The 25,612-nt window shown below is 32.4% G+C and overlaps 3 protein-coding genes across 9 annotated transcripts; all 3 read right to left on the bottom strand.

Moving 5' to 3' along the window:
- Positions 1-5,814: 5,814 nt before the first annotated feature.
- Positions 5,815-11,074, bottom strand: LOC107421564 (ABSCISIC ACID-INSENSITIVE 5-like protein 7). Of its 4 annotated transcripts, none has more exons than XM_060820444.1 (4): positions 10,108-11,072; positions 9,364-9,435; positions 8,902-8,931; positions 5,815-6,440 (listed from the first exon to the last, which is right to left on the bottom strand). In XM_060820444.1, exons 1-4 carry the CDS (start codon positions 10,810-10,812, stop codon positions 6,360-6,362), a joined length of 888 nt encoding a protein of 295 aa, XP_060676427.1. In that variant the 5' UTR covers positions 10,813-11,072; the 3' UTR covers positions 5,815-6,359. The 4 variants fall into 4 exon arrangements, with proteins under 4 accessions (XP_060676427.1, XP_048336805.1, XP_048336803.1 ...); XM_048480848.2 differs by lacking the exon at positions 5,815-6,440 and adding an exon at positions 6,537-6,833 and having other exon boundaries at positions 10,108-11,073; XM_048480846.2 differs by lacking the exon at positions 5,815-6,440 and adding an exon at positions 6,852-7,052 and having other exon boundaries at positions 10,108-11,074.
- A 3,100-nt stretch (positions 11,075-14,174) lies between these two features.
- LOC125424320 (vacuolar iron transporter homolog 1) lies at positions 14,175-16,740 on the bottom strand. Its single transcript, XM_060811236.1, has 2 exons — positions 16,382-16,740; positions 14,175-14,259 (listed from the first exon to the last, which is right to left on the bottom strand). Exons 1-2 carry the CDS (start codon positions 16,738-16,740, stop codon positions 14,175-14,177), a joined length of 444 nt encoding a protein of 147 aa, XP_060667219.1.
- A 2,712-nt stretch (positions 16,741-19,452) lies between these two features.
- On the bottom strand, positions 19,453-25,402 carry LOC107421509 (uncharacterized). 4 transcript variants are annotated; one of them, XR_009634108.1, is made up of 3 exons: positions 23,892-25,401; positions 21,229-21,284; positions 19,453-19,889 (listed from the first exon to the last, which is right to left on the bottom strand). XR_009634108.1 is itself a non-coding variant. In XM_016030760.4 (2 exons), exon 1 carries the CDS (start codon positions 25,240-25,242, stop codon positions 23,932-23,934), a length of 1,311 nt encoding a protein of 436 aa, XP_015886246.3. In that variant the 5' UTR covers positions 25,243-25,400; the 3' UTR covers positions 20,979-21,284; positions 23,892-23,931. The 4 variants fall into 4 exon arrangements, 1 of the variants encoding a protein (XP_015886246.3); XR_007243157.2 differs by lacking the exon at positions 19,453-19,889 and adding an exon at positions 23,059-23,192 and having other exon boundaries at positions 20,979-21,284; XR_007243158.2 differs by lacking the exon at positions 19,453-19,889 and having other exon boundaries at positions 20,979-21,284; positions 23,880-25,402.
- Positions 25,403-25,612: the final 210 nt, after the last annotated feature.

The following is a 25,612-nucleotide window of genomic DNA, read 5'->3' as shown; positions in this document are numbered from 1 at the left end:
ACTAAATAAAAAATAGATAATTCGTTGTTTTTATAATTTTTTTTTTTTTTTTTTTTTACCTTGTGAGATGGAAACATTTAAGACACAGGTTTTAACGGCAATCAGGTTGTTGTCTATTAGATGATTTGGGTTTTAAAAAATTATAAGCATTTTGGTCTTTCGACCATAAATATCGGATCAATTTTGGAGCATTATTACATGTGATATCCTAGTTATAAAATATGTGTTTTAACCCTACATTTGTTTTAGTGTTTTAGACATAAAATATATTAAGTTACAATTTCTTAAACACGGTATGTGCTTTGGTTGATGACAAATGGAATGAGAAATGCTTTGTAAGTTGAAAAATGCTTGACACGAACATGATTTATTAGATTAGTCAGCTTGTTAAACAACACATGTTATTAAGAATATGCTTGCTCATACTTGAAAAATGGTAAATGAAAATCCTGGTTTGCTACATAGTTGATATATGACAAGTGGAATTAAATTTTGATTAGTCATACTCATCTTATGGCAAACGGAAGGAATTGATTTGCGTTGTTTCATACAAATAGATGTATCTTGGAATTGATTTGCGTTGTTTAGTCCAAAGTAGTTTATGTATCTCAAATTTAATATGTATTTATTTATTTTTCTTGAAGCATTTTTTTGTTTTTTATTTTTTTGTAGTACATATGGATCGAAGAAAAGTCGCTGCATTCCTTTTACTTCCAAATGATTCACAATTAGAGTCTTTTTGTACGGCTTTTATGTTACTTTTGCTTATGTATATGTATTGGGCATATATAAGGCGAAATGTTAGAGGTTATAGAAATCAATTACCTAGGAATGCAGAATTGCGTATGTCTTTTCTAAATAGTCTGCTAGATAATGATGTTAATTTTATTAGTCAGCTTAGGATGGATAGGAGAACATTTGATACTTTATGTCAGTTATTAGACGATGATGGATATGTTAAAAGTGATGGCATTGTTACATTGCAAGAGCAAGTGTGTATATTTCTGCACATAGTTGCTCACCATACCAAGAACCGTACAATTATCACTAGATTTTTTAGATCGGGAGAGACAATAAGTCGATATTTCAATTCTGTGTTGCATGGAGTACTGCGCTTACATAAGATTCTGTTGAGCCATCCAAAACCTGTATCAGATAATTGTTTGGATGATAGATGGAAAGTATTTAAGGTACGTTTGTGAATAGCTTCGTTATTAATATTATAGTTCAATTAGTTGGAACATTATCTGATGTTAGTAACTTTGTTAATGGTGTAGAATTGTTTGGGAGCTTTAGATGGAACTTACATTAAGGTGAATGTACCAGAAATCGATAAGCCAAGATATCGCACAAGAAAGGCTGAGATAGCCACAAATGGTTTAGGTGTATGTAATCCAAATATGGAATTTATATTTGTATTACCTGGTTGGGAAGGTTCCGCTTCAGATTCAAGAGTACTCCGTGATGCATTAAGTAGGCCAAATGGATTAAGAGTACCAACCGGTAAGGCTAATTCTCAAAATTTAAATTGTAGTAACCAACATTGCATACACTAATAAGAGATATATTTTTTCTTTTTAGGTTGTTAATACTTAGTGGATGCTAGTTATACTAATGGTGAAAGATTTCTTACACCATATAGAGGAACAAGATATCACCTTTCTGAGTGGAGAGATGGTTGTGCACCCATAAATCACTAAGAGTATTTCAACATGAAGCATGCATCTGCTAGGAATGTCATAGAAAGATGCTTTGGGGTTCTTAAAAAACGGTGGGCAATTTTAAGAAGTCCATTTTTCTATCCTATTGCAACACAAATCAAGATCATTACCGCATGTTGCCTTATACATAATCTTGTTAGAAGAGAAATGATAATTGATCCTGGGGAAGTTGAGTTTGATAGGAGTGAAGATGTTGCCGTTAGTACCGACGATGACATTATAGGATCGATTTCTTCCTCGGACCAATGGACTAACTGGAGAGATGATTTAGCTAAGCAAATGTTTGATGAGAGGAGATGTCATGGACATTAGTGGTCGAGTGTTTTAATGCTCTTGTAATTGTTTTATTTTATACTGTTTGTTAAACATCTTGGATCATTTGTATGAAAACCAATTTATATTATATGCCATTGTTGTCATCTGTGAATGATTTTTTCTTATTTTCTTGCTGTTATTTGCTTGCTGTTATTGTATTATTGAAATCATAAAAATTTGTATTTCAATAGAAATGGAAGTTGGAGGTAGCAGTCACGATATCCGAGGGATTGAATCTAGAGGTACATGGAGTAAAGGGGAGGAAGATGCTTTGCTGCTTATTTTAGATGAGGTTGTAGCTAGTGGGCAGCGGTGTGACACCGGATCATTCAAGCCTGGCACAATTACTATGATTGAGAGGCGATTGGCTGAGATATGTCCTAATTCGGGCTTGTGAACAAATCCACACATTGAGTCAAACCTGAAAAAGTGGAAGAAATAATACGGTATAATATATGATATGCTAAATAAAAGTGGCTTCGGATGGAATGACTCTCTTAAATGTGTGGAAGTTGATAGTAACGAAGTTTGGAAAGCATATATGCAGGTTTTGAAACTTTGGACATGAGTTTTCATTGAATTTTTTCACTTGATATATGAAGTTATGTTTTTCTATTGTTTACAAGTAAAAGTTTGTTTTTTTATTTTAGAGTAACCCAAGTGCAAAGGCATGGAGAAGTAAACCAATTCCGCTATATGAGAGGCTTGCTAGTATTTTTGAAAAGGATCGGGCAATGGGACATGGAGCACAAACTCCAATCGATATGGTCAATGATTTGAATTTGGAGTGGAAATGAACAATTTAATGATGTGTGTTCTCCAATGTCTGTGAATGAAATCCATAGTGAACCGTCTACCCGACCCAAATCAAGAGGTAAGAGAAAATCTGGATTGAAGGATGATGACATTGTGAACGGGTTTGGCAATGTAGCAAAGAAATTGTTTGATAAATTGGCTGCAAAGTAAGATAAATCTGAAGCCAATTATCCACAATACTTAGCTATGGAGCTTGACAGGTTAGGCTTCTCTGTTGATGACAATCTCGAAATCTCTAAGGTAATGAGATTGGATCCATCGAACGTTGAGGTTTTTAAGATTATTAGAACGGATATGGGCAAGATTGAATTTGCTAGAAAAATTTTAAATTACTAAGTGTTGTTGTGTATCATATATTTAAGACTATGTATGAGGGGATAATAACTATGAACACTTGGATGTGAACTTTATGGACATATGTTGTATGGTTGTTTATGGACATGTGGTATGGTAATGGATGTTCGTATCTAATTATGTATGTAAAGACACTTATATGAAGCATGTGTTATGTTTTAGTGTATTAATATGCACCTGATTGATTTAGTTAATTGTTATTTTGTCTAATTTTATTATTATCTTATTATATTATGTTATAATTTATTATAATATGCAGGAACATTGAATGGCAAGGAGAAGAGTTTATGTTGTGTTTGAAGGTAGACAACCAGGAATATATAATTCTTGGCCTGAATGTCATCAACAGGTGCAAGGATTTAAAGATAATTTATACCAAGCCTATAATACAGCTGAAGAAGCTGAAATAGCATATGCTGAGTATGTAGAACGAATGATGAGGAATCTAAATGAGGCAAATCCAATACAACATATCACCGCACATACATGTGCCAACTTGAATAATGAGTGACGTAATGGTTTTATAATTGGCTGTTTGTTTGGATTACTATCAATGGATGTATTTACTTATTTGGCATATAAGTAGATTATTGGTGTAAAATCAAATATATACATTTGTATGGAGACAAGTATGTGAAATCGTACTTATCAACAAGTTTTTAATTAAATATGATGTTAACTTTATTTATTTGTACATATGATTTACCATATTATAATATCATTTTAATTTGTTTTGAAAACCATATATTAACGTAATTTGTGGGTGTAAAAAAAATTACAATTTAATTACAATGTAAAAACAAAATTACAATTACAAAATTTCATTACTTAACTTTATTTCTTATTAATTTTTATTTATAAAATATTATGTTATAATTTAATTTTCATTTAATTTTAAAATTACAAATTAATATAGTTTGTGGATGTAATAAAAATGGTAAATGAAATATGTAAATAAACTCTATATCAATTTCCAATATTAATTAAGTACATTATTTTTTATTGTAATTATAAATAGAATTTTATAATTTTTCTTTTAAAAAAAATTAAAAAATTTTAAAATAGTCCAATCCAGTCTAATTTTGCACCAAACATGAAACAACTAGTCCATCATTCAGTCCGAAACTATACCAAATACAGGACTGCACTATTCTATCCTGTCCGATCCTATTCGATCTGAACCTGTCTTGCGTACCAAACGCACCCTGAGATGTAAAAGAGGTTTGTTTCCTAATAATCTCATTCAAAAAAGTGTTAATATGTTCCATATCTCAAATGTTTTAAAATTACAAATATATTATATAATTCATTTTAATTTTTTGGATTCTACTGTAATTCAGAATTTTTCATCCTCTACATTCTATGAACTATTTTTTTATTTATAAATTAAAGTTTTATATACAAGAAAAAAAAAATCATATGCTAATTAAAGAATAGGCATAAACCAAATTGTTTAAATCAATCGAATTACACCGATTCGATTTGATATGTTCCGTTTTTGGATAGGTATAAATCGAATTATACCTATTTAAATCAATCGAATGAATTGACTCGGTTTCGCTTCTTATCGTATAATCAATTTGATTTTGGATTGGATGATTTTCAATTCTACTAAACCAACCAAACTGAACTTGTACATAAATATATATAGGTTATGTCTATGGTGCGGATAATCCGTATCTGAATTGTGAATATTAATGATTGTTTTTATTTGACGACGATTTTTAAAAAAAACCATGATTAATACCCATGATTCGCATACAGACCGTTTGCACCATAACATTTCTCAATATATTTGATAAATTTTGTAATATTTTAAATTATTTAATTTAAAAAATTATATTTAATATTAAATACAAATTATTAAAAACATACTAAAAATATTTTATTTTTTAAAAAATATATATATAATTTTTCTTTTAACAAAAATGAACCTAGACTAAAGCCACACGGAACCGACCCAAACTGACAATGATCGGTTTAGTTGAGCTTACCAATGTCCACTCTTTTTGCTGAATAAACCGATTTCCACTCTTACGTTAAGGACCTTTAAATAGTTTAATAAAAACGCCATACCCTTCCAGTAGTTTGATCTTTTATTTATCTAATAATTGTGACAACCCATTTGTAATTCATTATACGTTTTTAAAGGGATGCAGTATTTACATTCCCTAAAAAATCACTTTTACAACTTCTATTTTTATTTTCTCAATCCACTAAATTACTCCCACCTAAAAAAGAAAAAGAAAGTTTAAAAAATAAAAATCTTTACTAAAGAAAGTTTGTCCATCATACTTCAATAATATTTTTAAAATTGGATCGGTTTGGTTAATTTTAAAAATGAATATTTAAAATGTAAAATGTAACCCCATATCGGTTATGCTTACATTAAATCTTTAACCCCAAAAATTCACTTTTATTAAAAACAAAATTACCTCTAATTTATGTGACATTTTATAATTACATAAACATAAAATCTGCATACAGTTTATAACTTCCCTTCCACATTCTAGCTCCTCATATCCAATTCTTAAAACCATATATGCTAGGATTTACATTTTCGATAATCAAAATTATATACAGGAACCAAACAACTTTTGAAGAAACATTAAACAAGACCTGCATCTAAGCGATTCCAATATCAGATATCAAAGAGTTTTTAAAATAATGCTATCAGCTAAATTCACTTTAATAAACAAATATACTTATAAATTAACATATATTATTAGTATAATTAGTCCAATTATCAGCTCCTCCTTCCCAACTGCATCATGGATGAAGACCTACCACTAATTCTGTAAAAAAGGACATTTTTCTTTTTCTACAAGCACCTAACTATGCAAATCAACAAGTTCCCAAGAATTCTTTCCTATAAACTTTGTATTAAAGGGGCACATATCATCTCTTCTGAAATCAATTGATGTAATTAGCTGCATTCTGGTTCTCTTTACAGGTCTACTTCAACTACTATTCTTTTAACTTCTGAAGGTTAATCACCCCAGAAATCATTCTCTTTCAATCTCTTCAAAACTCTCTTTTTTTTTTTTTTTTTTTTTTCACCCCCACTCCAATATCATCTCTAAAATATAACTGTCTTCAATCCAAGCCACCATGGAAATCTTATCAATAAACAGGATCGAGAATTTTAGTGATCTACCAGCTCATAGAATGAACTCTACGTAGAACACGGGGTTGTTTTTGCTTTTCCACCATTGGAATGAGGTTCTCCATGAGCTGCAAGTCAAATAAACCAATAAAATAATAATAGAAGGTTGCATCTCCAATGAATTAAGACTTTAAAGGTATTCTGTGTGCTAAATTTGAAAAATTAAAATAAGCATTATCACTATAATCGCACAGATGGTGCAAGTTCTGAAGGCAATGCAATTTTATAGTTGAATTCCATCAATAACATATCATTACTTATGAAAGTGGACATTTTACGGCTGAATACCATCTATACCAAGTCGTTATTTATAAAAGTGGACATTTTTCTTTTTTCTTTTTTTTCAAATTAAGCTATTTCACGGAAAATGTGAACATCAAGACATAAGCGACATTGTTCTGGTAGTAGCAGAAGGTTACAATCCTCTAAATAGTATGTCTCCTCAGAATAATGCGACACAGCTTCAGTAAACCCACCAATAATATGAACACAGTAATTATTCAGAGAATCAGTCAGTAGATAATTTAACACCAATAATTCAACCGAGTAATATGAACACTCATAATGACTTAACAAGTTCTCTTAGGCCAAAAAATGGCATAAACCCAGTAGAGGATTCAGATAAAATTGTATTCCTTTGCTATGTTAATATGGCAAGATAAGAACACACTCAGAAATACCTGAAAAGCCCAGAAAGTATAAAATTCACTTTTAACTTCAAAAACTCTAAAGTTAAAAGTTGGAATTATATAAAAGGTTAACAAACTTATTAGGATGTATTGAAAACCAATTTAACATTCAACATAGCCTCCAGGGATATAAATCCGATATGCAAGTATATTAGGCACCCTTATTTCCTTGCTATGTTAATATGGCAAGATAAGAACACACTCAGAAATACCTGAAAAGCCCAAAAAGTATAAGATGCACTTCTAAATTCAAAAACTCTAAAGTTAAAAGTTGGAATTTTATTAAAGATTAACAAACTTATGAGGATGTATTGAAAACCAATTTAGCATTCAACATAGCCTCTAGGGATATAAATCCCATATGCAAGTATATTAGGCACCATTATTTCTCTTGTATGATGAAGCTCCAGAGAGTACATTAAACCTCTCCTCAAATGAAATTTTACATGCTTCCCAAAATGAATTTGCTGCATCTTATTCAATATAATAGTATCAATCTTAACGAGGGGAAATTATTTCCAGCAATTGCTTTATCTTCCAATCACAATTCCACCCACATATGTAGTTTTGGATCCAAGAATTAACTTCACAAACAAAAGAAACCCCATTTCTATTTGTTGTATCTATGAAGGAACACTCCAGATACCCGATGTAGAAATGATACATTATGGATTTGTCTATTTTTAATTGTTTAAAAGCCAGGATTTGACACACCTAATATGTGTGAGTTTACTGCTATTGCACAATATTCTGGTTTGATTATAGGTTGGATACACTTCCTAACAACTTAATTTTAGGAGCAATTATAGCATTACATGCTATCAGAGGTGTGGTTGTCTGTTTATTCTCAAGTTTGAATTATGCTGACACTAATGTATAATTTCTTAGGTTCAACAAGTAATTCCTTTCTTAGCTACAGGACCTGCCTACAAGTGGGGGTGACTGGTGAGTGCTACATCTATAAACAAGCTAAATGTACAACATACACAACTCGATTCAAAAGACAAATTTTGAGTCTTTTGGGCTTTCACAAACAGGTGAAGCATACATGAAGCCGCCCAAAAAGCTTTAAATAACAACTCACTTATAGTTTTTTTATCCTATAAGTACCACAACAGGGTTGTTTCTACTTAAGACTAGGGCTTAGTATTTAATTGGTCAAAGCACATCCTTAACTCTAAACCATCAACAGAAAATGGTTGCTCAATATATTTTTATCTACCACTATGCACACAATTCTCAAATGTAGAATTTACTAAATTTACATGCATTTGAATGCGGCAAAGCAAAGAAACGCTAACTGGTACTTCTTTGTCAAACATGCTCAAATCTTTAGGAGAGATCATCACAGAAGACACAAAAGAACTTAATATAAGTAGATAACCAAATACATATCAGTTTCATAAATCTCCAAAATATAAGGATAAGCCTAAATAAAAAGAAAGCACACCTACCTCTCATTACAGTATGAATAAAATGTTTCTCTGATTTCATCAGCTATTTATTTATCATAAGAGTAATAAAACTTCAAGCTTTTTAGTTCAAATTTACTCTGTTTCTATGAATTTTTCAAATCCTTTTCCACTGCAACCCTTTGTTCAATTTGCAGAAATGTTCCCAAATACAATTTTTCAAGCTAGACCCTCTATGCACGGGAAACCATCCAACTTATTCTAGAATGGAATTACCAAATGTTTAAACTATGCAAGCCATGCCAATATCTAAGGAACTAAATTATTTTTTCAGCAATGATAAATTGTTTTAGATAGCAATGACCACACAGTAGAACCAAAATACGATACCTAGGCCTTAACAAAAGAAAGAAGCACATAACACATACCTGCTTAAACCTCTCTTTCTTCTGCTCAGCCTGCATCCAAAGGGTTGATTTATCAGAAATTGCCAATAATGATTTCTGCATAAAAGATCTAATAATTGCAACCTTGAAAACATTATATGGTGATCATGTGAGGTTATCATTCACAGTAACATCAACGTGTAAAAAACCCAATTTGCAGTGGTATTCTTTGGGACCAATAAAGTATCAAAGCCCCTCAGATTTAAAATAAGCTAGTGATACACCTACTACATTACAATGAAGTTTTACCAGTTTAAAATAACACACACCAGACAAACTGTCTTCAAAACCAGTTAAAATCGAAATACAGCAACATTGAGGATGAGGATGAAACTAAAGACGATGAATAGAAAGGAAAAGTAAAGAAAACATAGATTTGTTACAACGCGCTAAAACCATAGCTACAGTGTATATCAAAATCCCCATATCGTCTAGATTACATACCTCTTCTCTCAAAAGCCTTGCATTCTCCTCCTCCAGCCGTGTCACTAGAGATTCTAGCTCAATTGTGTAAGCCTAAAACCCAATAAATAAAAAATAAAAAAAAATAAAAAATAAAAAAAAAGAACAACAAGAACAACACACGTGTACACACAAATTAAAATCATATGTAGACAAGAATTTATCTTTTAAAAAAAGTATACTAAATATTATGGAATCTAGTGTAAATTGAAAATACTTCATGCATCTTCCACTCAAACCAAAGATTTTAGTTAGGGCACAAAATTCATGTTTATTTATCATCCAAAGAGGGCATAAGAATTTAAAGGGAACAAAAAAAAGAAACCGGAGAAGAAAATATCCCACTTCGAATCTAATTAGTCTGAACTGAGAGAAAATGGGACCACAAAATACAGAAATGCAAATCGATCTCTTGAGGACTCAAAACTGAAAAAAAGTGAGGGGGGGAAAAAAAAAGTTCTGATCAAGAACTACTGCTACCATTTGAATATACCATCTAAGTTTTTCAGTTTCTAAATGCTGAAGAATTTATTACTGAAACCTTCATTTTTTTTAATTCCAACCACACCACCCGCCCCCCCCCCCCCCCCCCCGGTTTACATGCAACAATGTCAATAATGAAAATATAACCGAAAGGAACTCCAATTTTCTTTTCTTTGTCTTCCATTTTCTCGGTAAACAAGCAGGTAAATTAAAACAGAAAAAAAAAAATTGTTTGCAAGAAACCTGCTTGCGCTCTCTAGACCTGGCAGCGGACTCTCTGTTCTTGATCATCCTTCTCTGCTTCTGCTGCGTAGCCTTATCAAGAGGCTCCTCCACGGCTCTTCTCTTTCCTCTCCCAGCAGTTCCACGTCCACTACTTCCATTTCCATATGCCACGATCATCGGAGCCTCAACACCCTGAGACTGCATCTGAAACTGACCACCATAACCGACAACCTGAGGAACTCTCACATCCTCCTCTCTCACCGCCCCAGCCTTCGTCAAGAAATCCTCCAACGTCATCTCCTCCAAACCACCACCACCACCGCCACCGCCGCCATCTCTGTCCTCGGGTCTCCGATCACTCTCTCCTCCGGCCACGATTGCCTTCCAAACCTCCTCCACTGTCCTGCTCCCAACTGCTTTCGGCAGCGAGTAACTCCCCTGCCGTGAGATCGACGCGCCACCACCGCCGGCATCAACAAGTCCTCCGCCGGCGGGGAAGGCGGAGTCGGATTGTTGTTGTTGTTGTTGTTGTGGTGGTGGTGGTTCGGAGGAAGGGTACATGTTCTTGAGGAGATCGTCCATGTTCATGGAAGCGAAGTTTCTACTATCATCGGCGTGTTGGAGATCGGCGATGATGGTAGAGATGGAACATATAGATGACTGTCGTGGCAGATCCGGATTAGTCGTTGACGTGGAGGCCATCACCACCTTCGGCGAAGCCATTTTTCCCCGAATATCTAGGGCTCGCTTTAACCACTATCCTGAATTTCCTTCCAATTTATTTTATTTTCCTTTGCACGATCCCAAACACTCTCTCACTCCCACAGTACACGAAGCTTTTGCTATTGTCTCTCCAGAAAAACACAGTTTTAAAATTTCTCTATTTCTCTCTCTATATTTATATGTAAAAGAAAAAAAAAAATTCACAGTAGCTTTGTAACTGTATTTCTTTCTCTTTCTTTTTTTTTTTTTTTTTTTCCCAACAAACAAAAGCTGCGAGTGGGGAAGGGGAAGATATAGAGAAAGAGTGGCACGTTCGCAATTTACTGCTACTCGGAACTCAAAGCGTATTAAGTGAAAAATTATAATATTAAAAATTTTAAGTCAGAGTAGAAAAATGTAGAAGGTGTTTAATGTAAAAGTCATTTAGACAAAACATAGAGTAGCAGTAACGGTTGGGTGAATATCTTGAATCTACCAGTAGGAATAGCTCGGTGGTTGCAGAGTAGGGGTGTTTACGTCTTTTCAGGTAGGTTAAGTTTTTGTTATGGATTGGTAGTGGCAGAGTTCTTTTACCTTCTCGACCCAAGCTCTGATGTACTGAGAGCTGGTGATAATACCAATTTCGTGACACGGTCCAAATTTCGAAGTTAGATGCTTCAGTAGGGACTTTTCTTAATTATTAAGCTTTTACTTTTTTTTTTTTTAATATATTTTGTTCCTTAAAAATTAAAATATTTTGCATTTTTTTAATCAAATTTTTAGCATGTCCTTGATTATTAAGCTTTTACCTTTTACTTTTCTTTTTTTTTTTTTTTGATATTTTGTTTTTTAAAAATTAAAAAATTGTGCATTTTTAACATTTTTTTATCAAATTTTTTTAACAATTTTGATACCATATATATATTTGCATATACTACAGCAATAAATAGTAAAATTGTAAAATAGGACGACCTTACAAGATTTGTATATGTTGTGTTAAAGTGCACCTACAGTGTAGCAAAGTTTAACTTAGGAGGCCATGGTCTAGAAGAACAAAAAATTTTAAACAAATATATTGTTTGTGAGATTAAATTAGAATTTTAAATGTTAAAGAAAAACCATATATTTAAAAATCTTAAAAAACTAGAATTATACTTATTCATTTTGGTAAAATAAAAACACGAATTGTTAGTTGAGTTTTTTATATACATATATAAAATATTAGAAGCTTTATGGAAATAATTTTATATTTATGTTTTTATATATAAAATTATTTATTACATCAAAATCAATATGATATCTTAATTATGAGGGGGCAAATACTTAATTTTCTATTAATTTTAAATTTGTTTGAAGCAACTTTAAAAAGGCAAAGATATTAATTTGGGAGAGAATGGGAGCCATAGCCCCTGCAAGCCTGTGTTTTGTTCCCCTATGAATGCACCATATATTTCAACCCTACTAAAAAAAAAAAAAATAATGGTTAAATAATCGAAATGTAAAAGAAATTGAAATTTAAATATCAAAATGCAAAAAAAAAAAATATATATATATATATTAGGATCCAAAATGCAAAACGTTAATAATTGAAAGACTTGTTTCAATAATTCCATCCTCATTTGTATCAAAAACTTAATTGTTCCTATGAAACTATACACTAGATGCACATAGATTGCCTCAGTTGATGTATGAGAGTGTACACTAGATGCACATAGAGTGCCTCAGTTGATGTATGAGACTGTACACTAGATGTACATAGATTGCCTCAGTTGATGATGCTAATGGTAAGTCTACCAACAGAAGTTGCAAAATTATGCCAACCATGAACCTTTCCCTTTCCAATACCTTTCCAATATATTTCTATTAAAAAACAAAAGGTCTGAAGTCATTTTAAAATATTTATTCATTAAATTTTGGATATTAAATGAGGTGATATAATTATATTGGCTTCATTTTCTCAGTTTTAGATTAATTTTACTTACTAAACATTAACATATTGTCAAATATTAGTAAATAAATTTGATATCCTTGTTATAACTTTTAATTTTTATCCATTTAAAAAATTACGTCTTATTACTCTATATTTAATTTCACTAATCTTTTACATAATCCAATAATCTATATCTAAGTTCATTAATTTTCCAACTAATAAATTTACGTCACCTCACATTTTAGTGCTTGTAGTTAATTAAAGGTGCTCATTGCTTAAAAGCAACCATTTGAGGCAATAAACAATCAATCAATTATAGTTTGCTTTAATAAAATCCAAATCAATTTCAGCATTAAATTCAGTTTGGATTGAATTGGTTAATAAATTTATATTTCTATTTTGATTGGATTTATAAATAAATTTAGTTAATTGGGTTAGATTTTTAAATTTTTTGAATTTTTTTTCTTTTATAGAATGAATCTATCAGTCAAATTTATGTCTGATAACATTGAACTAGATTGGTTAAGTTATATTTGCTTTTAACTTCAAAAAACCAATATGAACTAATCCAACATTGATTTTTTGATTTTTTTTATTCTTTTAATCCAATCCAAAACAAAAGGTTAAAAAATCAAACCAACGATGTTATTCGTTGATTCCATTGGATGTTTAAGCACTTGTTGCACTATCGTTGTATGTAATTTCTCTTGGAAAAAATTAATGAAATAGTCATTTAAAATGCACATTAATCATTGTTACTTATTAATTAAAAGAATATGGGTATAATTTATTTGGTTAAAATAGAAAGCATACATTCTCAACAACACCTAAAAGAATTTTATAATTTCATCTTTTATTCTGTATACTTTTTCTTTTTATGCACTCTTTCTTTCCTTTTTACATTTATACTCCATCCCATTTATGTGTCTTATCTTGTAACAAAAAAAGAGAAAATATATATCCTCTCTATTATGTTTTTCTTTCATCTTTTAATATGTATTTAATTTTATTAATCAAATACTATATCTTTTTTCTCTTTCTAATCAAGACTTGAATTATTTATAAAGAACATTGTCCTAATTAAGAAAAAGGTTTCTGTTTAATAGGTTGGAAGAATAATTAAGACCCTACTCTAGTCTAGCCTATCCTCCAATAATTTTATCCATAGAGTTCTTTCCTACTTATTTTAGCATATGTTTTAAATGTCCCTATTCCCCAAAAAAAAAAAAAAATTGTTTTAAATGTCACATTCTACAAAACGATTAAAAAAAAGGAAAAAGTAAATTGGAGTGCCCAAATCAAAAGTTAAGATGATAATGTATTCCACGTGCCAACGCCGAGAGTAGTAGTAAAATCCCCGTTCTGCAGGAAAAGTACTGGCGCGTGCTTAAAACGCGCCGAAGAGGAGGGTAAATTTTCCAACCCGTTCAAGAAGTACAGGTGAGTGCTCAAATCAAAAGTCAGCAGGCTGCAACGCAATTCCACTTGCCAGCGTCGACATTGGATATTCCCATCCTGCCATTCTCCCAACTCTACCGCTGCAGGAAACAATAAAAAATAAAAAATAAAAAAGTGCAGTGAGAGTAGAAAGCACGCGCTACAACGGCGAGTAAGGGTGATACTTTTTGAAGTGCCGGAAAATAGCGAAAGTAGGTGGATGCATAGGCAATAGAAATTTCCATTTATAGTTTGACTGGGTATCTGTGATTTTAAAGATATGGAGAGCTGAGTTGCCGTTATGAAAAAATAAATAAATAAATAAATAAAATGAGAAAACACAGAGGGTTTTCGAGGAATCATTATTTCCTGAGCAGAAGAGTAACTTTCATATATAAATATATATTTGTAAGTTACAGCTAGTTCATGGAGATTCTTTTTGTCCTGTTTTAGAAAGACAGCTTTCAAAATGCCGTCTTAGGCCAGGACAGTTTCTAACATTGTTTGTGGGGGAAAAATAATAATAATAATAATAATAATAATAATAAATTAAAAAAATGACAATATGTGAAAGTACATGTCACGTTACATGGTTTTAACCCTCACTTGAATTTGGAATTTTTGGAACAATGTCAAATTATTACCCAAAGGAAAAAAAAAAAAAAATTCTAAAAAGAAAATTCTACAAAGGGAAAGAGTTTTAACTTCTCTTGGCATTAAAATGTATCCTTTAACTTCTTGAAGAATACAAGTGTAATTCTAAGCCATTCACCCAAAAAAAAGAAGAAAAAAAAATGTAATTCTAAGCCTGCAAAATAATTTATTTTTTGTTGTTTGAATGCACTTTCATCTTTTATTTTATTTTATTTTCTTGTATGTACAAACTTAGGCTGGATGCATCACATAGAAAGATAGCTTTATTATTATTATTATTTTTTTTTTTTGGGAGGATCCATTTATAAGTAATAAATTAGTGAAAAAAATAAAATAAATAAAACTATGTCCTTACAGACTGCTTAATGAATTTATCGTATTAGTAGCTAGCATCACCCTTTTAACTTTCTAAACAGTGTTCCTTGAAGACAATTGTTCAGCACAGTTTTTTAAGCTGTTAAATGTCAAAGATGAGTGACATGTGGGGATCAATCAAGGGAAGGGCACACTGGAGCATTTATTAGATTTGAGCATGTCTCCATCCAATCTTATAATCTAAACAAATATAAAATTAGGGTTTTGGTTGGAAAAATCATATATTGAAATTAAGACTAATAAACTATTGTTTTCCGTTTGAGATGATGACTGTTTAAGTTAACCCACTCAAATTAAGTCAATTCAAATTTAGGTAGGCCAATATGATTGGATAAAATTACCAATACTCCAATTTAATTTAATTTTGTTCTACATTTCAATTAAGGTCTCCTCAATTTATGAAAATGCTAAAGATACAAGAGGCAGGATACATGGTTTTGTTAGTCATTTTTCACATTAAGACCTTTAAAAGTGAGCAATGCCGTTGATGGTTTTTTTATATATGAAGGTATTTGCCATAAGGGCATCACGGTGTCCATCTCCACTTCTAATTTCTCCAATTTTTTCAAACCCAGGCCACAATCATCTTTTCCCCCCGCAAAATTATAACATTATAGGGAGTTGAAAACAAATGCCAATTTATTAAAATGTCAACATTACCCCTCCCTCTCTTGATCTCCATCACCCAATTGCAGCTCATGTGATTTTTAACAACACAATACAGAGTGAAACAATTTTCTCATGGGGAATGGTTTGTAAGGTTTACGAGATAATGTTGCTAATTTTTATAGATTACTGAGCAATTTGCAATATAATCAGTTATGATCCTTGGTGCCAAAGAAGAAAAAAAAAAAAACCCTAAATTAAAAAAAGAAATAGTGAGAGAATTCTAAAATCTATTATCAATGAGCATAGTAGTTAAGGCGAAAACCACCTAAGAAATATAAAACATTATTAAGGGAATGTGCGTCTCATCCTTTACACCCATTAACCTTATTATTTGAAAATAAATGAGTTGCATACAAACAAACAATTGTAATGTAAACAAATAAAAAAGAGAAATCAAGAGGGGAATAAGATTTTAAGGAAAGAAAGTGAAAGGGAATGTTGGGAGGGGAAATTACAAATTACATTTCCACTATAATCAATCAAATTAGTAGTCAAACCAAAAGTAACAGCCCTGGCCATCCAAACCCTCCAACGAAAACCCTAGCACAAGAACTCCAAACCCTAAACCTCCCCGACACCGCTTCCACACCTCCAAACACCACCAACGCCAAACTTGCCACCACCACTAGCACCACCACCGCGATTCTCACCTTGTACTCCCTTACAAACACCGCCACCATCAACGGCAATAGTTCTCCAGCTGAAAATGCAAACACCGACACAATAGCCGCTTGCATGGGATCCAGTAACTTCTCTTCTACTTCTACTTCTTCATATTCTATGTCGAGCTGAGTGTAGACCGAGGCGAACTCTCCTATAGCCATGCTACAAGCTCCGGCAAACGGCATGACTTTGATGTCACTTTTCACAGCTTCGACAGCCATGATTACCAAAGATACGGAGCCATTGCACTCTCCGGGAGTAGTCCACTTCGCCGTCGTCTTTTAATGAGCGCTTTTGAATTGTTTTTGATTGGCGATGCCATTCAAGGAAGGTTTGGAGTTGTAAGTGGTGAAGTTTGTGGTTGGTTCCTGGGGGGTGGCCATTAAAGGAATTAAGTGAAGGTTTTTGGAATGTAGATATAGATAGTTTTAATGGTGGTGAAGGAGAAGTTTTAAGGAGGTTTTAAAATAATAAGGGGATTAATGGGGTTTTAAGAAATATAATATTGGCCAATGGTCATATCAAATGAATAACCAAATTTTATCCCTGAATATTCGGTTTGATAACCTGCTAGTAATTCTTTTTTCGCTTCTTGTAAATCAAAAGGCAATCTCTCACATTATGCTAGGGAATAAATTAAAAAAATGATAAACCCTATAGGTTGACGCCACAAATTCATCAAATTGGTACTTACGAATCTCTAAATATGCTTTGAACTCTAGGAAAAATATAAAAAGATGGAATAAACAAAATTATAAATAATAATAAATAAATAAATAAATATATATATATATAAGAAAATTGGAGAACTAATAATTTTTAGTAAATATCAATAAAGCGTTTCAACAGATGCCTTTTTTTTTTCCAGGAAGCTGGAGCTTGTTGACTGGATTCTCTAAAATGATATATTATTTTGGAAGCTAGTGGGCTTATTATTATTATTTTTTAATGTTTTTTTATAGTTTTTATTTAGTGTAGTAAATTAGTAAATTACATATAGAAATAATTCAAAATATATATATATATATATATATATACCATTATCAACTGTAAATATCATTGAATTTAACCATTTGAATAGTACATGTTTTGGAATAAAAAAAAGAGTTGGGAGAATGTATATCTATTATGTAACAACCTAAATGTGAAAGTATAGGTGAATGTTTAAAGAATAACGACATTCCATTATTCTTGCTTTAATTGTTTAAAGAATAACAACATTCCGTTATTCTTGCTTTAATTCTTTTATTGGTACTCTCGACAAAATAGTTTACTATATTATTTATTCATTTATCATTTTGCTTTCTTTATTTCTTATTATTCTACGATAAGTGCACACTAGGTAAAAGAATTTTTTCGACAACTAAAGTAAGGAATTTCTTTGATCAAAATAAATTAATAAACAAATAAAAGTAAGGAATTTGAATTTGGGATTTTGTCGAGGAAAAAATAGTAGTTTTACAAAGGTTTAATATTAATAAATATATATATATATATATAAGTACTAACACTTTAAGAATGGAAAAAGAATCTATATATTGTCGACCCAAATTAAAAATCATATCCTAATCTCGTAACAATCACACAAATGACTTCATAACACCTTACAACATATTATAATAGTACTAATAATAAATAACTAAATAAATGAAAAATCCCTAAAGAACCTCTTTTAACACATTACAGAGCAAGAAGGCCTTTTATGGCTGAACTTGACCAAAATATGGAACTCATTTTCTCTCATTAATTGCATTTTCGATATTGTTTTACATCTTCACTATTCAAATGAATAATGAATATCATCCTATCATCTTTAATTTCTAATTGTAGCTGACTAATGAATATCCGAGGGAAGAGAATACTAGAGCTTTTTTGGCTTTTGGGTGATAGGGCCAGCCTAGCTATGTTATACAACGATAAAGTAACATTTTCTAATTAATCATAGAATAATTGCAAAAGTACCATTTAGTCTGCGGAATAGCTATCAACCATATTGGTGTCATTATTTAATTAATTTATATTTAATTACATTTCACTTATTTATATTTAAATTTTATTAATATGTTAATTAATAAGATAATAATAACATGTGTATACCTTACCTTAGTCAATTTATTTACTCTCACCTAGCTTACTTCCAAGTTCCAACTAATAATAATAATAATAATAGTAATAATAATAACAACTACTTATGAATATTTGTCAATATCTTGCACTATTATCAGGGCAGAAACAAGAAAAAAAATATTTGGAGGGGGGGCGCAAATACATTTACAATTTTCTTTTTTGTAATTTTATAATATATGTTCTCTGATGTAATTGCAAAATATATAAAACTATTTTCTCATATAAGTATGAATAATAACTTAATATCCTTACAGAATGACTCATAAATTATGAATTTAACTAAAAGACTCATAATTTCAAAAATTATAAGATTATTTTGACATTTCCACTTTATAAATAGTGTTTCATAAATATGCCACTGTTCATGTCAAAGAGGAATCATGGGGATAATAAATAAAGGGAAGGGTAAATGTGCTATTACGTTCTAAATTTCTTCCAACATTATAATTTCGAAAAAATAAATAAAATAAAAGTGGTTGGCTTTGAAAAATTTGGAAAAATCATATATGGAAATGGAGACCACGGCGTACTATTGTTGCAGACCTTCAATCATACGGGCCACGTAAACAGGTTAACAGTTCCTACGGGGTTATAGCCAGTAATAAAACTACCACATAAAAAAAATACATAATATTATTAGACAAATTTGTCATATTTTAAATAGTGATATTCCAAGAAACTGTTCATATGATTATTATAGAAAATTACATACAAATATGATTTCAATTTTAAATTTGGTTACACATAGGAAAGGCGTGTTGCCATCTAAATTTTCATATATATATATATATATATATAGTAGTTCTATAGTGCGGACCATCTACATATACAATAAAGCCGATGCTCTTTTCAAAAAATTATCGGCTTTTAGTGCAGTCCGCACCATAAAATATTCCTCTATACATATATATATATATATATACATATATTTACATACGAGTATTTAAGCATAAGTATACATACAAATGAAGTACTATTTTTTTTTTCCCCCCAAATATTGATAGAACTATAATTATCAGCAATAAAATTTCTCACAAAATTTGAAAATTCCTTGCTCAAGCTGACCCCGGCTCATTTACAAAATATTCGAACTTTAATTCGGCTTGACATCCTAAAATCTTAATGTGGTGCTGAAGGAGCAACCACAAGCAACCAGGATTACATAACCAAGCAAAGGCTAAAGTTATCTTATAGGTTATAGCACTTGTTTGTTTCTAGTTTCCGGTTAATTTACGGCAAGGGGCTGGACATCCGCAACCACAAGAGAAATGGAAAACCAAAAGTTAAAGCTCACAAAATAATTCTAGCAGTAAGAGCACGTTCATGAGGACTAGAGCACTTAGAAGGGAGGGGAAAAAAAAAATTAAAAAAAAAAAAGAGAAAAAGGGGAAAAAGGAAAGCAGGATATCTAATTTAAAATCTGAGTCCAATACACAACCTGGTCATCCCCTAATAATCCAATTTGCAAGAAATATTACTTAAATGCTGAATTTGAGGCACCAGACAAATGTCCTCCAATGCAACAGATAGGCATAAAAGTCACTTACTTTAAAATTAAAAAAATAAAAAAAAATAAAAAAAAAAACAATTTAAGAGTTGTGCGAGACTTTTAGTTCACATAATAATAGTAAAATTGACTCATTAAACCGCTGCAGATTTTTCTCTTAGGGATTCATTTTCATTCTAAAATTGTTTCACAGCTTCCAAACAGCATATTACTTTCTCTCTTGCTCCTCCCTCCATCTTTAAAGTCATCGAGGGACCATTCTTACATCTCGACGTTGACGTTTTGTTATTTCAACACCATAACCACACTCCATCCAACACCTAACCTTCCTAGCTTTTCTCCTGAGTTTCAACTCTCTCCTTCACAAATTCTTCCTCTGCCTTTGTCATCTATGTGTGCGTGCTTGTTTATCAACTAGACCACCAGGATCTATTAATTTATTTTATGAAATTTAGCTTAAGTATTTCTCATCAAATTCTCAAACAAGGGTATCCATTATTTTGCCTGTCACAGGTGTTTGATGTTTCAAAATGTTAACCATTTACCTCCATTTCTAAAATCTTCTTATTTAGTATGAGTATTTTCTATTTTTGTCTTAGTTTAAGTTAGTTTTTTAAGCAATTTTTATGTTACTTTATGACAATAATATGTAACTTAGGTTATTTTCATTTAGTTTGTCACATTTTAAAATCTTAGATTTAACCTTTCAGACCTTTCCACCTACTCAGTTAGAATCCAAATTTAACAATCGTGGCAATAAATTTAACTTTGAGATTGTGCTTCGCCTACTATTTCCAATAAAAGTACTAATAAAGAAACAATAACTTCAATGCTCAGCCACACCATTTCTCATTGTTAAGAATGCCCTTTCACCTCCCCTTGTGGTGTGCCTCAAGGCTTAGGCCTCAAAATGTTTTTTAAAACTAGCATAGAAGACAACAAAAGCTGAGAAGTTTTATCAATGGCTAATCCCAACATTTGTAATTACAAAAAGGAAGGCGTGCATTGCATGCCAAAAAATCATCAATTAACTAAAGAAGATAACACCAAATATACACAGTACAGATCTACGTACCGCTCCATTTAAAAGTTGCAACCATGAAGGATCCTGCAAGAAGCTTGCCAGTCAACCTACCAAAAGAATCAGACCGTAGGGGAGTAAGGCCACATAAATAAATAAACAAATTTCCTATGAAAACAGCAGAAGCATAATGAAAGACCCCTGTCATCTAAACACAAGTGACTGATGCATTAAGGAAACACAAAAAAGTTGCTCAAGATTTTTTCAGAATACTTTCCAAGTTTTGCATGTTACGGGTGTTTTCATAATGTTTACATTTCAGGTTGTTTCTTGGAGGAGTTCAGTATAGAGTCCTAGGCGGAGTTGCTTGGATAAAAAGTGCTTCAAGTTGCAGCACTTTAGGAGCATTTCTGTTTCTAAGTTTTACAAGAAAGTGTACCTTTTTGGTGTGAACTCAAAAATTGCTTTAACTATCATGTAAAGTTTTTGGCTTTAGAATAGAATCCAAGTGAGCTTTTAGTTATTATAGTTTACTACAAGGGCAGTATAACAATATTTCTTATGACATAGCTGTACTAGGGGAAAATTTGAAAGGTTGACAAACTATATGTTATTCTTCAACACATTTTATGATGGAAAGTTGAAATGTCAATCCAATAAATAACAACTAGATTTAAACAATAAAACTAGAAAGATTATAAAATTTATATGAGCATGCAAAGAATTTTCGCCATTTGTACAAATAACCTGTAGATTTTAATTATGTAGCACCCCAAAGCCCAAAAAGAAACCACGAGTCATTAGAAATATAAAAGATCTCCACCTAAATTGACCACAAGCTACCTTTTTACTGTAGCCTTCAATTCACTCTTGGAAAATGTGTATATATACTATACCGGATTATGCATACGCATATAAGAGTTCCAAGAAGCAGCCTTATATCTTGGTAGTTTACATGCACATTCACTTGGCAGAGCTTCTTGGAGAAATATCTTGTCTGTAGGTTTGGGTGGTTAGCAAGTTTTTGAGAATCTAGACAAGACTCTTAAAGGTTCAAAAAGCACAATTAAATCAATCTGTCATCACTTGTCAAGACTATCTAGGCTTAATAAGTTATTCAACACTATATTTTTTTACACTCTGTGAAGATATTTTAGATAAATATAAAGTTTCTATAACATACAACAGCAGATATGAAACTAAACTATAGCATAAATTTGAAATTAACACTTGGAAGCATGAACTGCCAATTAGTAAACTGTTCTGGCCATATCTCCCCAAAAACTGGCTTTCCAAGATGATCTAAGACTAACAGCCAACATGTTGTTTAAGATTTCAATAAAATGGGGTTTTCTATAATGCTCCTTAAAAGATGAGCAAAGCACCTTAACCAAATACATAATCACAAACAACCTCATGAGTTTCTTAAGTTTACTCCAAATCCCACCTTTTAAACTTCTCATTCCTAAGAGCTGTTGTCATGCTTTTGGCAGTTTCAAAAGTACAAGTATTTCCAGCACTATCAACCTCATTCCAAAATCTCCATCCATACCCCTTGAAATAGCAACCAAAATTCCTAAAAATGGTCAAGCTATTATTCAAGTCACCATTAGCAGGCACTATTCAGGTGTCGTAACAGAAATTTTCCTTGTCTCAAGTACAACCTCTAAACCCTTTCAATGCACCATTAAGACATTAAAGAAATTTCTAATTTCCATCCATAACCATTGGTTATCCTTTTATACCTTAAACTATATTCTAAGTAGTAATTACTAGATCTTTGACACATCAATGTTGATCATACGAAGCACTCTATTCCAAACTTCATGGGGGTGTTGAAACCTCTCACAACACTGGTTTATGAAGACTATTAAAAAAAAATACCTTGTTTGTTATAAGCCATACTGGTGCTTTTGAGGCACTTCTAAATTTCTTTCCCCAGGACTTCAAAATTTTGAGCTTGATAAGCTTATTTTGATGAGCACTTATTTGAGGAAATTTTGTCTTGGTATCCAACTCTGAAGATTCAACATATGGGAAGGAAAAGTTAGTAGGGGGTCTATGTTTAATCATCGTCAATATGGCACATGTAATGGGATGAGAAAGTGAAGTAGCAGGTTGGAGTTCACAATGAGGGAAATAGAAAAGCATGTAAGATTTTTTGCAAAGCAATCTTAACAGCTAAAATATTTGGAAATTTTAAGGTATTAAGAGTTATAACATGGAAAAGGAGAACTACTTTGAGTCTGGTTTGGGTGGAAAAGATTCATTATGAACTGTTCAGGGATAAAGAATAACTCTTGAAGCAAACCTAGCAAATGAAGACTGCAGTGGATTATAGTTTTATCTGATAAGGGGTTCAAAAAGGGTTCCAGTGGTGATCTTTTAGAGAGTTTATCGAATATTCAACAAGCTCAATTTAATACATTGCAATGAAGTAAACAACAAAACGATTATGATGTCAGGAAAGAAGAAGATATTCAAAGAACCACACTAAGCACAGTTACGATAAAGCACAATCATTTTCTCATCACAAGTGACATAAAAAAGTTCAAAAACCCATAAAATAAATACAATTGAAATAGTGCGAAAAAATTCGAACAAATAATCATTATACTATAACTTTTATGTCGATAATCACACAAGAAGCATATTAAAAGTTATACTCATTAGGAAATTTAAACAAATTCAAAGGAGAGCAATACATATTCGCCAACCTGTTTCCTTCAGTTCTCGGTCTCGGGACAAACAACTAGCTCAAGCAGAAGCTTGAGGAGGAATTGCTTTCAATCTGGTTTTCCTCTTACTATACTTAAAAAAATAACGATCCGATTTCTTCCTTCTATACTTCAAAAAGTAACGATCATTTTTCTTCCTTCTCCTCTGATAGTACTTAAACAAATTGCAATCAGGCTTCTTTGCATCACATCTTTTACTGTTCTGTTCAATAGATTCTTCTTCTTCTTTACAAAAAGAAAGAGACTCAAAGTCCATACTACCATTATCATCTCCACCGAAGTTGATCGTCTTCATCGAGCAACTCCCTTCTCCTTCCTTCAATGACAAATCCAAAGCCTCAGAAACATTCTTATCCCGGTTCTCCTCGAATGTCTCACCATAACTGCAAGAATCAGGTCTCCCACAAACACTTCCATTGGCAGAGCAAGAAGCACTGATAAACTGATCATCACCACCACCACCACCACCATCAAATTCCCAACAACCCTTTGGAGCAGCCAAGCAAGCCAAATTCACAGAGCACAAATTCTTCGAAATCCTCCTCGAAGAGCCATTAATGGCTTTGTGCAATTCGAAAGCCAATTGGGAATCATCAACTGAACCTTCCCTCTCATTTATCTTGGCAACAAAACCCAATGCATTGGTGGCAAATTCAATGGCCTTCTTTGCCACAGCAGCTTTCGTCGCCGCTCTCTCTCGGGCTTCCGCCGCTGCCTCACTCTTCTTCTCCACCATGGAATTTGCATCCTTTACCACATCTTCTAATACCCCATTGTCGGAGAGCCGAATCCCAGATTCCGAACCACCATTTCTTCTCTTCCTCTTCCCGTTCCTATCGCTCAGAACCACACCTCTCCAGCTCGCCAAGGGCCTGGGAATCCAGCAATCCATACAGACAGAGAGTTTCTCGGAATCCAAACAGGAGGAACGGGACCGAGACGCGAAGGTTTTGTACTCGGAGAAGCAATCTCGGTGGACTCGGCGATTGCATTCAGAGCAAGTGACACAACGATCCTCCTCGGAAACAGAGCCGAAACAGTAGGAGCAAATCTCGGAGGACTCGACGCCGGCAAAGCATTTCTTGCAGAGGAGGACGATGCGCCACTCGCTGTAGAGGGTGTGGAGCTTGCTCTTGCCGTCGGCGATGTCGATCCGGAATTTGCAGGCGTGGCATTCAGAGAGGGTGGGCAAGTCCCTGGTTTTCTTGCGTGGAGGCGAGGAAGAAGAAGAAGATGGTGGTGGTGGTGGTGGTGGTGGTGGTAGGGGTTTGGATCCGTTGGGGATTTCTGGGTTTTGCGTTTCGTCGTCCTGTTGTTGATCGGGCTTCATTGAGCTCGGAAAAGGGCCTCCTCGGGAAGATCAAGAGGAATATTGGCCGGGGGTGGTTTGTTGTTCACAGAAACATGTTTTTGGGACTTGGAATTTTCTCCCAAAAAAATTAGTCATTAGGGTTTTGACTTTTGACGTGTGGGTTTTACCCTTTGTTTTATCTGCCTTCCTTCCACTTTAATAAAATTTTGTTTTTTTGTTTTTTTGTTTTTTGTTTTTTTGGGCCAAACGACTAATAAATTCAGTAAGAGGGTTCCTATTGAAAATATATGGATAATTGTATAAGAAGTTGTTGATTTTTTAAAAAGAAACGGATAAAAAAAAAAAAAAAGGTTTGGTTAGTTCATGTAATTTGGTTATTTCAAATATT

This window comes from Ziziphus jujuba, chromosome 9, assembly GCF_031755915.1.
Source record: "Ziziphus jujuba cultivar Dongzao chromosome 9, ASM3175591v1".
Lineage (NCBI taxonomy): Eukaryota > Viridiplantae > Streptophyta > Magnoliopsida > Rosales > Rhamnaceae > Ziziphus > Ziziphus jujuba.
This window is presented reverse-complemented; position numbering and strand designations above follow the sequence as displayed.